The sequence below is a fragment of the Anopheles merus genome, chromosome 3R (genome assembly GCF_017562075.2).
Source record: "Anopheles merus strain MAF chromosome 3R, AmerM5.1, whole genome shotgun sequence".
NCBI classification, from domain to species: Eukaryota; Metazoa; Arthropoda; class Insecta; order Diptera; family Culicidae; genus Anopheles; species Anopheles merus.
Window position 1 is genome coordinate 40,738,787 of NC_054084.1, and position 12,278 is coordinate 40,751,064.

General features: G+C 46.3%; 1 protein-coding gene across 17 annotated transcripts in view; it reads left to right on the forward strand.

Annotated features, from left to right (window-relative positions):
* LOC121597742 (sodium bicarbonate cotransporter 3) overlaps window positions 1–12,278 on the forward strand; it is a 37,385-nt gene that overhangs the window by 21,798 nt on the left and 3,309 nt on the right. For 8 of the 17 annotated variants that reach the window (XR_006005463.1, XM_041923765.1, XM_041923762.1 and 5 more), the window contains 11 exons: window positions 701–844; window positions 1,117–1,179; window positions 1,862–2,350; window positions 2,689–2,874; window positions 5,423–5,566; window positions 7,056–7,296; window positions 7,382–8,345; window positions 8,424–8,929; window positions 8,996–9,308; window positions 9,412–9,657; window positions 11,637–11,818. Coding sequence is in view for 16 of the 17 variants with exons in the window: in XM_041923765.1 (XP_041779699.1) it covers window positions 701–844; window positions 1,117–1,179; window positions 1,862–2,350; window positions 2,689–2,874; window positions 5,423–5,566; window positions 7,056–7,296; window positions 7,382–8,345; window positions 8,424–8,929; window positions 8,996–9,308; window positions 9,412–9,657; window positions 11,637–11,818 (3,478 nt within the window). In the remaining variant the exon portion in view is untranslated. The other 9 variants (XM_041923761.1, XM_041923773.1, XM_041923768.1 and 6 more) reach the window with 9 other exon arrangements.

Sequence of the window (12,278 nt, forward strand, 5' to 3'; positions counted from 1 at the left end):
TGAAGTGGTCATTATTGCCATTAATTTATTAATTTTTTCTCTTCAATTAAAACGCCCTCAAAGAGGATAGATATGATGCTCGTTCATTGCACTTTGCGTTTGTGCATCATTGCGTGTAGTTTGTATGTTTTTCTTGCACAAAAAAAACAAATCGATTCCACCCCTTCTGGATGCACAGCTGTTGCATTTTCCACGGTCGGTTCCTCTCTCTCTCTCGGCCTGTGGTTGTCGCTATCGGCACTTGAGAGTGTGCGTGTGTTGATTGTTAATATTAAATTCATCACAAACCAGTGATGATGCGTTGTGACAACGTTGTGATAACGAACACTAAACGAGTTTTGTCTACAAGCCCAGCTTTTCTGTAGTACACGTGTGCGTTCGATACAACCCCTCAACCGAACCGGGGGCCCCACTCATATAATTCAATCTGTTTTACATTTAATGCAAGCCCTAGCTTTACACCAACAGAGCCTTGCCTGACCATACGGACAGGCATCGGCCTCTTTCAGCGAATCGTGCCCCTACCCGCCACTCGAGCCACGTATGCAAATAATGCCTCAAGCTTTGTTAATTGATCGACTTGGTAGCAGCTAAACGTCCGCTGCGGGCAGGGTCTTGGGATGGTAAACCCGGGGATAGAAATGAACGCTTCGTCGGCTCTGCATTTGCGTTATTATTTTCTCTGCTTTCTCGTTTTCAGGTCACCGAGCGCACACCGTTTTCGTTGGCGTCCACATTCCGGGCTCATCCCGGCGGCATTCCCAGCGGCGTCGGCATAAGCACCACCAGGCGAGCCGGGAAAATGGCGACAAGGGTAGCACGGGATCGGAAGCGGAACGGCCGGGTAAGGGGAGAGGGAGAAAATAAAATTATCAGTTTTAATTTTTATTTCGCATTGGATAGTACTAGATCTGATTGGAAATGGTGATTCTTTAGCAAAACAGTAAAATATTATGGTTTTGTAAAAAATGGCTGCAAAAAGTTGTACCTTCTGTTAACATTATTTTCTTGAAAATCTGTTGGAAAACCTATAATCTATGCTCTTTCCCTATTGTGATTCTTTTTCTATTGTTCTATCTATCACTGCCTGTGTTTACTTCGAAACTGGCCGTTTAGTCGTTACGATACCCCACGTCGTCACACAACGAAGAATCAGCATCGTTGATGATGGCGAATCTTGTAAGATAGATGTAGTTTGGATGGTTCGTTTTTTGTGTGCCAGTTATCGTTTTTACTTGATTGTTGCACGCATTTTTGTTTTGTTGGACTTTCATCAACCCCTCTGTTTTTTCTACAACAGATACACACAAAATACGTCTTTTACCCAACGCACATGCTTTCACTTATTTGTCCAATCATTGCTTGCGTAAGTCCATATTTACCTTGTTTACAATCACTACGCCAGCTCAATCGCTACACAAAACCTAATGGAAAGCGATTACACTGTCGATCAATTTGCCTATCGCTAGCTCCCCCTTCCCGCAAGCCATGGCCAGGTTCAATTGGACCCCACACGACGCGGCGTGGGTGGTTCTCACGCCAACTCACTCTCCCAGCAAACGCCTAATTTATTTTGCCTTCCTGACACTCATTATGCCGGCACGCCGTCTAGCGATTTATCGCTGCTTCGATTACTTTTGCGAAATGGCGCCGACTACTGATAACGGTGCATGCAAACAGTGTCAAACGGTGGGGCCTTCCGGTCGAAAGTGTTGGGCACTTCCTGTGTGGCCTGAAGTTTGGGGAGCTGGAGAGCCGGTGTATTGATCAACATTTTCCGTCACAAAAAGAGGAAGGAAAAAACGCTTTCTAATTGATATTTCTCAATCCTGTTTCATCCACTCCCCGGGCTCATCAACAGTTACACCACCCGCACAAAGAGTACAGTTCATCCTGGGCGGTGAGGTCGGCGGCGAAGGCGATGGCACGCAGCACGAATCCCACCCGCTCTTCTCCGAGATGGAGGAGCTGGTCAAGGAGGGGGACGAGATGGCCTGGAAGGAAACGGCACGCTGGGTAAAGTTCGAGGAGGACGTCGAGGAGGGCGGCAACCGGTGGTCCAAGCCGCACGTGGCCACGCTCTCGCTTCACTCGCTGTTCGAGCTGCGCAGCCTGCTGCTCAACGGCACCGTCATGCTGGACATGGAAGCGGTCAGCCTGGAGCAGATCGCCGAGCTGGTGTGCGAAAACATGGTCAACTCGGGCACGCTGCCGGTGGAGGCCCGGGACAAGGTGATCGATGCGCTGCTGAAGCGCCACAAGCATCAGCACGAGTTCGGCAGCAAGAAGAGCCGGCTGCCGCTGATCCGCTCCCTGGCCGACATTGGAAAGAATCATTCGTCTTCAAAGAGTAAGTATGCGAGACTGAGGATTCGAAGATCCTTTTTTTGGGCGGGAAAAAGCTTCCACCATGAAGGGGGGATATTTCGAGTGTGCTTTCTTCCACTATCGGGTTGCAATCTGTTGGGAACACGGGTGCATTTCAAAGGTGTTCGAAGCAAGAAAAGCGCGATGCATTTAGCATTTGCACCATTCAAGCGGAAGGGGGTAAGAGTTTGTGTGTAGCCAGCACCACACCGGAGTCGAAAAACCGTGCCATCGATCGAAAATCACAGCATTCACATACACACATACATGCAACCGCACTCACGCAAGCCACACGGGAATCCCGAAATCCCTGTTTTCTAGATATGCCACGCTCATCCACCAGCAAAAGCATCTCGTCGGCCAACTCATTCCCAATGCACGTCGTTTCGTCGGCACCGTCGGGCATGCACGAGGAAGGCGAATCCGCCCTGGGTCCGGTCTCGCCCCAAACCGCCCTGCTGTACGGTAGCAAAGATCAGCGCGGTCACTATCTAGCACTGCCCACAGGTACCGAATTTTTATGCCAAACAACTACAAAAATGCAACTACACAACACCACACCCGACTACAACAACAACAACAAAAGTAACCTGTATGATCGTCGTCCTCCCTGTGTCCCGTCCTGTGTCGGGTGGCTATTAAAAGGGTGATGGTGTAGTGATGGTGGCGGCTAGATGAGTTCCTCCCATGCTCGTTTCTTGCAAATCTCTGACGTTGTACATTGTGCTTGCCTGTGTAATATTCCAACCAATTCTTGGCCACCCCTCAGTAATTGTAAATGCTTGTCTGTGTCTCCCCACAAACTGTGATGTTGTTGAAAATTGATTCAAAATGAGTATTGTTGAAGGTGACGGTAAAACGAGTGAAATAATAGGCTTGTCTAATGTGTATTACAGAGTCCTTTTAAAATAGTGTGGCTACTAACCATACCAACCAGCCGGTAGTTTAGCTATCGGTTTACATTAATTAGCTTAGCAGTCCGTTCCCAAGCTATCTCGAAATAATTAACAGGTTAAGGCAAATGAGCGGCGCAACAATAATTACCCAGTAATAAAATCGAAAAATTCATTTCCCTCCCACGAAAACCACCGTGCGTCTCCATCGGGACAAGCGAGACCCACAAGGCCTTCCACCAATCCACCACGGTTCACGGATCCCATTGACCAGTGTATTTGGCTTTCCTACCGCTTCTCGTAACACTTCTTGCGTGATGAATTTTGACACCATTTTAATGAGCCCCGTTGCCTCGACTCCTTCCATCGGTCCGGCACCGGTGGCCCTGCAGGCTTGATAATGATTAGTGAGCAAAAACCGTCTCGTGTCACCTGATCCTGTGGCAAGTGCGTTCCCGCTCCTTAACTGTCATCGTTAGCGGTTCGCCGTTTCCGTTCCTCGGTGTACCGCTTTCCTGTCCGAATCGACTAAAAGCTTCTTACAACCGTTCGTACGTTCGTTCCTTTCTTTGTGGCGCGTAGCAAATATACACAGAGATAAAGAGAGAGAAACACACTCTCATACACACTTACACCCATGTGAGAATGGCAATGGTGTCTTATTTCCGTGAATGTTCCATACCCCCTCCCCTTGCATAGTGTATTGCCCAAGTGGGAGGTTATAGTGAATAAATATTGCCATCCCGCTTTTCGCCCTTTCGCTTTTCCACGGTGCCAAACGCGGTAGACGACATTTCACCAACGGCTTCCCACAGTGGCGGTGGCGGGGATTCGGCCGCAGGTGCCAGCAACGCAGGATCCACCGTTGGAGTTACCACCTGGTTCCATGCCGGTGCTTCAAGTTCTGCCAGCTCGACAAGTGCGCCCGCTGGAAGAGGTTTTTTATTACAAAAATAGCTTTCTATTCCTGTGTTTTACTTTTTTCTCTTACTCTCTTTATCTCTAACTCAGTCTCTCTATGTGTGTCTATTTCTACGTGTATCTCTCGTGTGCCCTTGTTCTTGAAAGTGTTCTACTTCTTTTTGTCTTTCTTTTTTGTCCATACTTCCGTTACCCGTTGCCAACACAAATCTCCAATTATCTCTACATCGATGTTTCTTTCTCATCATTCGTCGCTCATGCTGCGCCCTCACTTTTATCATTATTCTTTAACCCATACCAATATCGGTGTGTTTTCGCTTAGATTTTAGAAAAAAATGGGGAACAAAGCGCTGCTCTAGCTCTGCCTCTAAAACCATTGATCGTTTTCAGTGCACTGTTTTTTATATATAGACGTTTGCTCTTCTTTAATGCCGTTTCGTTTTCATACTCATTGTCAACTTGCTTTTGAAAGTTTTCTCACTCTGCCATTACTTTCACCATTCACGTGGTCATAAAGAGCTTACACAGTTTCTTGCTAAGTCGTCTCATCATAAGTCTCTCATTCTTCTATACTCTGTCTATTTGTGTATGTGTGTCCGTGTGTACCTGTTAGATTCATGATGTTTTTAGATCTCTTTCAATTATGCTCTACGAATTCCTATCGCCTTATCGTTACGGTAATTGAACTGTTTGGTTAATTTTTAACAAGCGACTTTGCAATAGATCGTAACCTTTCAATCCACACACACACACCGAACCAAGCATAAGAAAAAACAACTCACTACCTACACACGTTACTCCTACGCACCTACAATTTCTGTTGGGCGCACGGGTGATAGCCTAAATAAATAACAATCACAACTCACGAAAGGCACATCTATCTTGAGGAAGCGAGGGAAAAGCTAGAGAAAATCAATCATGCTTGCATTTAACGGATAGCTACGCTTCGAGTAATCCACTGATATTATATTTACTTTGGAGGGATAGAATCATTCGAAAAAAATACACTTTTAACCTTATCTTAGCCATCTCACCTCATAAACTGGTTGTTAAATGTTTCAGTATTTTTTATTAGCACAACTTCATCCGTACTGTAACGCATATCGTGTATAAGCTCATCGGTAATGTTTGCTCGTCTAACAATACTCTCTCCTTACGCTCGATTGCGACACAGCAAAAGCAAATGTAACAAAAGCAACCAAAAAGTGTGCCACATCTTCATCCTCCCGTCCCTCTTCCAGTTGAAGACCAAGCGAATACTAACAGTCCACCGAACAGTAGTAGCGCTACTAGCAATGGCAGTAACCCAAATGCATCCGGCAAACCGCCGACCAACGGCAACAGTGGCAGCGGCAAACACTTAACCGTCCCTGGGCGGGCCGCCGGTAAATGAACTTCCCCGTTTGTTTTAAGCTAGCACCAACACCCAAACCCACTGCAGATACACCCCATCACACCACTCCCTTTGTAGCAGCGTGGGTAACAGTTTACTGCACGTTTTGTAGAGTACCTCCATACATACACTCCAATCAGTAGTCTCAGCTTCACACAGCACTGACCGTAGATTCGTAGCTCCGTAGATATGCTCCTGTATAGACTCTCATGCTCCTGTATATAGTCAACGAGATGGAGATCGTTTGGTAGCCCAAATTGTTTGGTCATTTTTCAAATCATTTTTACAATATTTCACATAGCGATTCTCCACTTCAACACACACAGACGTTTGTTTCTGGATGAAATTTTCTCTCTGCTCGTTTCATAGTATAAAGTATAAGTATAAATGTGTGACCGTCCAACGTGACTATTTCCACGGGAACGCTTGCAGACATTGCAATTTTGTTCCTGTCCTGCTTTTTCCGCCAACATAACGTTCCTTACACGGTGCGCAGTATAGCATACGGTGGTGAGCAGCAACAGTGGTAGCCAGTGGTGTAACACAAATCAATACGAATGCCTTCAAGCTACGAACACATTCAGTGCGATAGCGCGAACATCCTGCAATCGTTCCAGCACTGAATCTTTCTGACCTGCATTTTCGTGTGGAGTAAACCGTTCTCCACCTCCCCTCTCTCTCTCTGTCTTTCTCTCTCACTCTGTCAGCCTCAGTCCATTCCGGATGGCCCATAGGCAACAATTATCCTATGCGCCTGCTATGGTACAGTTTCCCAGTAGTGCGAAATGAGTTTTCCCTGGGATTGGGATCGAGCTTCCATACCGGTAACATGCAATTCGAATTGGAACGTACAGGGAAACTTATGTGCAGTCTTAATTTTCAACCGCCCAAACGTTCTTGCAATGTTCTACGAAACTTAAGTCTCGCTGGTTTTGTACAGTTCTGAAACGTGAACCAGTCCTTCTGGAAGTCAGAGCATCAGCACTAAAGTAATGATAACAAATGAGTTTGTCTGCGCTTCTGGGGAACTTTTGTAGCAGACGTGAAGCGTTTTATTTTGGTAAAGTGTTTAAGTAGTCGTCCTCCTTTATTTGTATTTAATCGTACCGCGCTAGAATGAAACACTAACTCGCCACAGTATGCTGCATGTTTTTAACAACAGTTTGTATAAAATAATGTATTAATAATTAACAGTAAACCCTACTCTAATTTTCTTCTGTAGGTATTGTACGTTATTTGTGTAATATTTCTCTCCCTTTCGTATTTATTGTCCGTTAATCAGTCTCCTAAACTCCACGACAAGTAGAACGAATTAGAAATGTGCTTCCTTCACACACCCGAAACAACAGCAAACTGACACCTGTTTCCAAAACAAAAACACGCAGTGTACACAACTCATCCTGCATTTCGAAACAAAACAAAACTATCCGCCAAACCGAAACTAATCTTTCCCGGCATCTCACACACAAACACCCGCACAGGAGAAAATATGACGCAAAGTCCGAGCAACGTGTCGATGCCACGCAACGCCAGCTCGGGCGAGCTGCAGAACGGCGAGCATAAAACGAACACACACTTCATGCGCAAAATTCCGCCCGGCGCCGAGGCGAGCAACATTCTCGTGGGCGAGGTTGACTTTCTCGACAAGACGCTGTCGGCGTTCCTGCGGCTCAACACCGCCTCGGTGATGGGCGACCTGACCGAGGTGCCAGTACCGACCAGGTAAGCCGACACTTGGGTTTTGCGGTGGAGGAGGGGTACTATTTTCCGAGTTCACGTTTAACTGCAATTCGCTGCGTTTCGCTAGATTTATCTTCATCCTGCTCGGACCGCCCGGCAGCCATGGTAGCTTTCACGAAATTGGCCGCGCCATGGCGACCCTCATGTCGGACGAGATATTCCACGAAGTTGCCTACCGTGCGAAGCGGCGCGAGCATCTGCTCGCCGGCATTGACGAGTTTCTCGACGCTGTCACGGTGCTGCCGCCGGGCGAATGGGATCCTTCGATTCGAATAGAGCCGCCGGCCGCCATACCCTCGCAGGAGGTACGCAAACGGCCGCCCGAGAAAAACCCCAAGGAAGAGATCGACGAAGAGCTGGAGGAGCAGCGGCAGCGCGAGGAGGCGGGCCTATCCCGCACGGGCCGCCTTTTCGGTGGGCTGATCAACGATCTGAAGCGGAAGGCGCCGTTCTATCTGTCCGACTTCAAGGACGGCCTGTCGATGCAGTGCGTCGCGTCGTGGATCTTCCTGTACTTTGCCTGCCTGTCGCCGATCATCACGTTTGGCGGGTTGCTGGGGACGGCCACCGGCAACAATATTGCCGCGATGGAATCGCTCGTGTCGGGCTTCGTGTGCGGCATCGGGTACGGGTTCTTCTCCGGCCAGCCGCTCACGATACTCGGCTCGACCGGTCCGGTGCTGGTGTTCGAGACGATTGTGTACGAGTTTTGCCAGAAGGTGGGCTGGGACTATCTGACGTTCCGGTTCTGGATCGGTACCTGGATCTCGATCATTCTCGTCGTGCTGGTGGCGGTCGACGCGAGCGCGCTGGTTTGCTACATTACGCGCTTCACGGAGGAAAACTTTGCCTGCCTGATCGCGGTCATCTTCATCTACAAGGCGATCGAGAACGTATTTCACATCGGGCAGGAGTATCCGCTGAACACGGCGGGCGGGAAGTATGATTGTGCGTGCCTGCCCCCGGCTGCGCAGGAGCTAACGCCGCAAGCCGTCCATCAGTGGGCACAGTACGATCTGCGAACGTGTAAGGTAAGTGTGCTGAGATGGATTAACGTTGCTATAGAATTATATTTAATTTTAAATACAAAAAAACCCTAATCATCCCAGACCCTCAACGGAACGCTAACCGGTGCCGACTGTGACAAGCCCGAGTACGTGTCGGACGTCTTCCTTATGTCGATCGTGCTGTTCCTCGGCACGTACATCATCTCGGTCATCCTGAAGGACTTTAAGAATGCGCTGTTCTTCCCGGCAGTTGTGCGCCAGTTCATCAGCGACTTTTCCGTCACGATCGCGATCTTCTCAATGACGCTGCTGGACGTCTTTACGCGCATCGCCACACCGAAGCTGGACGTGCCGAGCGAGTTCAAGCGCACGATCCCGGACCGCGGCTGGATCATCATGCCATTCCACGAGAGCAATCCGGCCTGGTCGTCGGCCCTCGCGATCCTGCCCGCCCTGCTCGGCACGATACTGATATTCATGGATCAACAAATAACGGCTGTGATAATCAATAGGAAGGAGCACAAACTCACCAAAGGTTGTGGATACCATCTTGATCTGTTCGTGCTCTCCTGTCTGATACAGATCTGCACCATGATGGGTCTACCCTGGTAAGTGCAGCATTGCTCCAAGCTCACGCCGGCCCTAACTAACGCGACTCTCTACTCCGTCCTAAGGTTTGTTGCTGCCACCGTGCTCAGTATTAATCATGTCAATTCCCTCAAGAAAGAGTCCGAGACGGCGGCACCGGGCGAGAAGCCGCAGTTTATCGGCGTACGGGAGCAGCGCGTCACCCACATACTGATCTTCCTCATGATCGGATGCTCGGTGCTGCTGACCCCGTTGCTGTCCCACATTCCCATGCCGGTGCTGTACGGTGTGTTTCTGTACATGGGTGTGTCGGCCCTCAAGGGGCTACAGTTCTTCGATCGGCTGCTGATCATGCTGATGCCTGCCAAGTACCAGCCGGACTACATGTTTTTGCGACAGGTAAAAATGCTCCTTCCCGTGCCATTTAAATTGCACAAAACACAGATATCTAAGATATTCAACCATCTTTCGTTCTCTGTACAAACTTCTCGTTCCTGCGCAGGTCCCCATTCGGCGGGTGCATCTGTTCACCATGATACAGCTGGCCTGCTTTGCCGTGCTGTGGCTGATCAAATCGTTCTCGATCACCTCGATCCTCTTCCCGCTGATGCTGGTGGTGATGATTGGCGTGCGCAAGTCGCTCGACTACATCTTTACCAAGCGCGAGCTCAAGATACTGGACGACATCATGCCCGAGATGACGAAGCGGGCCCGGGCGGACGATCTGCACCAGCTCGAGGACGGCGAGGTGGGAATTTACAGACGGCTGGTTGGGTGCTGTATCGGCGCCAAGCCGAAACAGCAGCCAGTCACCACGATCAGCGTTACCAAAGTGGCCGAACAGACGAACAAATCCAACAGCACTAACCCCAATAGCTAATGACTTCCCTCTTTATGTACTCCCCTTCCCCCTCACTACTTCCCCGCTCGCTCGATTCCTTGTAAAGTTCCGTTCGAATTGTGTAGTGTATCCGTTTATTGTCGTCCAACGGTTTCGAACCTGCACGGGATCGCATAATAGGTCCTTAGTCCGGCTCTTACGGCTAGTATTTTACTCCTCTTAGTGCAATCTTTGCTATTTCTTTGCTATATTAACTGGAGCCATCGCTCTAGAATGCTTCCATTCCATTAGCTAATTTTTTTTTTTGCTAAATTATCGTTTAAAGTTAGTGAACCTATGCACCTATGCACCTTTTTTTAAGCGTAAATTTCTTTCACACCACCACGATACGATGTTACTGTCCGGTTGCTTTAGTTTAGTGCGTTAAGCCTTTGTTTACTATCAGCTACCGGTTCATTTCTGTTTTGAAAAGTTACATCCATTTTAGTGCTACGTAGCAACACAAATAATTAATTTTATAACAATAATATTTACCACGAAAAATAAAACAACAAAACTCGTACACAAAAACAACCACACAAACATACGACACAGGTCTTAAAAGGAAAGAATCCTTTAGCTAAATGCACCATGTTTTAGTTTTAGTTAAAGTCGTAAATGCTGTTTCATAACTAGCTAATGTTGCAACCGTAGACTAATTTAATATGTTTTGTTCGGAGCGTAATCGTTTTTAAACTAATTTTGGCGTTCGTTTTGTGCAGTAGTTGTACAGCAGAAGCAGATAGCATAACTGACCAGAGATAAATAAATTTACAACAACACGAAACTCAACCACAGAAACAACACTTTCAAACAATTCATTAAAACATGTTATTTCCTTTTTTGTAATTGAGCTACATAAACACACGTGCAGTTACTTAAAACACAACCGATGGTACAACGAAATGCTACATTTGGATGGTAGATATCTCCGACTTCGGGTATCATGGATTAGAGTAAAAAATAAGAAAATAATAGAAAAAAGAAGTTTTTTTAAACTTTATATTTGTTGGAGTCATAAAAACATAATTTCTAAAACTATTGAACAAAAACATTATAAGCGGAGGTTTATAGTAACTGCATGTAGCTATGTATATCGTTATTATCATTTCATAATTGATATCGAAATAACAATCCCTCTTCCATCTTTATCCGAAACATCAGACCCACTTTACAACACATGTTACAAATTGATGTATTTTTTAAAAAGTGACAAAAAACGATAATGCTTTCGATGTTTAGTTTGAAGATCAACTTACAGTATAAACTGTAAAACTTCGGGTAAATTACAGTAGCTTTCTTTATAATTATATTTTTGTTTGTTTCAATTGTCACAGTATGTCAGCACCCAAAACCACCACTCTTGCTTTACTCATTATAATTTACTCTACACTTCTTTCACCTTTTCAAACATTTCAATTTACTCTCTCCTCGACAGGAAAACCTAAATCTACTAACAGCACAGCGAACACAAATCATCGTTACTAACCACTAAACCACTTTGTGGATTGCTCCTTTATCTATTTGTTTGAAAATTACTTACCTTCTCTGCATGCGCCTTTCAAAGCCTTGATACTAAAAGATACCAAACGATGCACGAGCACGCATTACGAACGCAGGAAAATCCTTTTAATTTCACAAACACTCTCTCCACCATCACCCCGACGACAAAAGACGACGCTAACAAAAAACTGGACGCGCTCCTTTCCACACGCTTTGCCACCAAACATCGACCACTGACAGCATTCCTTCAACTAACCGCGCGGGTCACGGCCAGTGGATATTTGAAGCATCCACCTGTTTTCTCGTTGCACCTTTTTACGTCACTCCCACCCATTCCCAAACAGGACTCTGGACAGCATTCGGCGGACAATCTGCAGCTACCGCTGGAAAATGGCACCGTGAACGAGAAAGGCAAGATCAACATATCGGAAGAGGTCAACCGGACGACCATCTGGAAGCAGGTCAACAACTGCAATGTGCTCTTCACCAAGAAACAAACCCCCGTAAAACATTCGCAACAGCAATTGTAAGTGAAAGGGTGTCAGTGGGAAAACGATGGTAATTAACTGTTCTAACTAGAGATAAATAACTCTGATCTTGATTCATGATTCTGAAACATCTATGAAATGAATAAATTAATATGAATATCAAAGTTTGATATTCATAAGATTTAAAAAATGCATGAATCTCTGCGGATTTATGAATCTCTAAAAATTCATGAATCTTTAAAGGTTCCTGATTCATACGGTATTCAATAATATGATAATATTGTTGAATTTCAGTAGATTTATAAATCTAAAATCATTTATAAAGCTTTCTGTTTGTCATAATTACCCTGTAGCCTCGATAAAACATAAATCTCTAAAGATGCTTGAACCTCTTGTAGATATGGGTAGCACTGATCCAGATGCATGATTCTGAATGAATCTTTAACACTCTGGGTGCTGCGGCGATCGATTTCGATCGACTCTCAGCAGAAAGTTTCG